This window comes from Penaeus monodon, chromosome 11 (genome assembly GCF_015228065.2).
Source record: "Penaeus monodon isolate SGIC_2016 chromosome 11, NSTDA_Pmon_1, whole genome shotgun sequence".
Classification (NCBI taxonomy): domain Eukaryota; kingdom Metazoa; phylum Arthropoda; class Malacostraca; order Decapoda; family Penaeidae; genus Penaeus; species Penaeus monodon.
In genome coordinates, this window is record NC_051396.1 from 34,594,087 (window position 1) to 34,596,334 (window position 2,248).

A 2,248-nucleotide genomic window follows, 5' to 3' on the forward strand; every position below is an offset into this window, starting at 1 on the left:
ATGAATATATAAGTTCCATGTAAATATTTTCCTTCCTCCTATGTTAGGTGCTTGAGGAATGTAAGGACATAAATTCACTACTCAACACTGGTGTTATGGAAGAGGATGTAGATGATACTTCTTTGCAAGAAGAACTGGAACAACTAATGTCAACAGATCAGAAATCTGTAACCCATCATGAGGAACTGACAAAGAGCATGTCAGGTTAGTGTTTGTTTTATTTGTTTGTTGAGCATATGGAGCAGAAATCCTATAAAGTGTGGTACAGCAACTCAGTAATGCTGCAATAGGTTTCTCTAGAAAAAGGTTCACCAAAGTATAGGTCACACTATAGGATTATAAGCTGAAGCCCATTTATTTTTTATGCCATATAGTGAAATTTAAAAGCTAAAGAAATTAACCCTCAAATATGAGTTATTAATCATTAGATTCATCTTGTGTAATTGTGATAAACAAATATTTTTTTCTTTTTATTTATTCATGGAGGGTAACAGCACTCACACACAACCACACATGCACAAGTACATGCTAACACACACACTCAGTTACATGCTAACACACACCACACCACACGACGCACGCAACCACGCACGCACACGCACGCAACGCAGCACCACGCACGCACGCACGCACCACGCACACACACACACCACACACACAAAACACAACACACACACCCCACAAAACACACCCCACACAACACACACACACACACACCACACACACACACACAAACCCCACACACACACACACACCACACAAAGTCACACACACACACACACAATTATTATTGTAAAAGTTTCTTTAGATCTGCTAACACCGAGTCACTACCAGCGACCTAGGTGATTGAAGTTTGAGGTAATGGAACATTAACAAAAATATGCAGAACAATTAAAAATTAAAAACATCCAGTCAAGTCAATTCACGAATTATTATTATTTTTTTGTTATTATTATTATTATTATTTATTTATTTATTTATTATTATTATTATTTTTTTTGTCATTTCATTAATTTTCATCACTATATTTTCTTTCACTCTAGGTCTCACGCTTCCTGATGTGCCCCAAAGCAACCCGCTGTCATCTCTGAATACTCAACCAAGTTCCCCAACTCTTAAAGCTACCCCATGAGGAATGATCGAAGAATAATGTGTGAACTCTTACGTCACTTAAGAAAGTTTCCTTCTTTTGTTGTTAATGTCTGAAATATAATATAACAATGCAGTTGTTTTGATATATATTCCCTCACAAAATATTCATGTGCACCTTTGTAGATCTCACACCTTCTATTTAAAAATACTGAGAGAGAGTATAGGGAAAAAAAAGGAATATGCATTTCAATAGTTTGATCTCTTAACCTGTCGAAGGTATTGTACAGCTGAGGCTGGGGATGTTAGAGTGTGAGCCACAGCACCAGTTGTGTGAAGTTGTTTCTCTCTCCCTTGATAATACCCTTGTGGTATCTATAACCGGTTACTAAAGATTCTTTATTCGGTGAAATTCATCGTGCACATGGAGATTCCAGGCCTTAGAACTTTTCGAGTAAAAAATACAAATAAGTTCTATATTCATGTTATTCTTTATAGTAACAGGCAGAATATGAATGTAGATAACATATCTTATTTCAATTGATAATGGAAATTTCCGCAAAAATTGCCTAAATACGGTGATAAAGTTACCTTTGAAAAATAGTTTGTTAAAAATATCAGGCACTATCGGTAGCTGATAAGTGTATATAAATAGTGATTCTTCATTGAAATTAGTTGCCCATGTTTCCCCTTTCGGCTGTAGAAATTTTTTTGAGCACTTGTTGCGTGCCCGTTTGAAATACCCGCGACGCGAGTCGCATTACATAGCCAGTTTTTTATGATAATATGCATGTACACTTTGTTACAATTACGCACCCACTGTCCTCTCTTTCGGAATTCAACTATGAAGTACTGTACTATCTCAAAGTATAACTCACATGTGACCTAAGTTGCAAAATTCATCAAGTTGCTAAGATTACACAAAAAGTAAATACTGGAATTTGACATTATACTTAGCGCATGCCTTTTATTATATCCTATTTGCAGATATAAGAAATGTACTTCTCTATTACCAGAAATAATTGCATTTCTAAAAGATTTTGATGTTGATAAATATGCTGCAATAGTGATGAGAATGATAAAGATGAAATGGTTTTCATGCTTGTTATTTTTAGATACTTTTTCTTACACCGTATGACTGGTGGGAATAATGATAAAG

At 35.4% G+C, this 2,248-nt stretch overlaps 1 protein-coding gene across 1 annotated transcript in view; it reads left to right on the forward strand.

The window, feature by feature from the left end:
- LOC119578567 (charged multivesicular body protein 7-like) overlaps nt 1-1,132 on the forward strand; it is a 12,777-nt gene extending 11,645 nt beyond the window's left edge. The window contains exons 7-8 of the mRNA XM_037926135.1: nt 48-204; nt 1,044-1,132. Coding sequence (XP_037782063.1) covers nt 48-204; nt 1,044-1,132 — 246 coding nt within the window. The remainder of the gene's footprint in view (nt 1-47; nt 205-1,043) is intronic.
- Nucleotides 1,133-2,248: the final 1,116 nt, after the last annotated feature.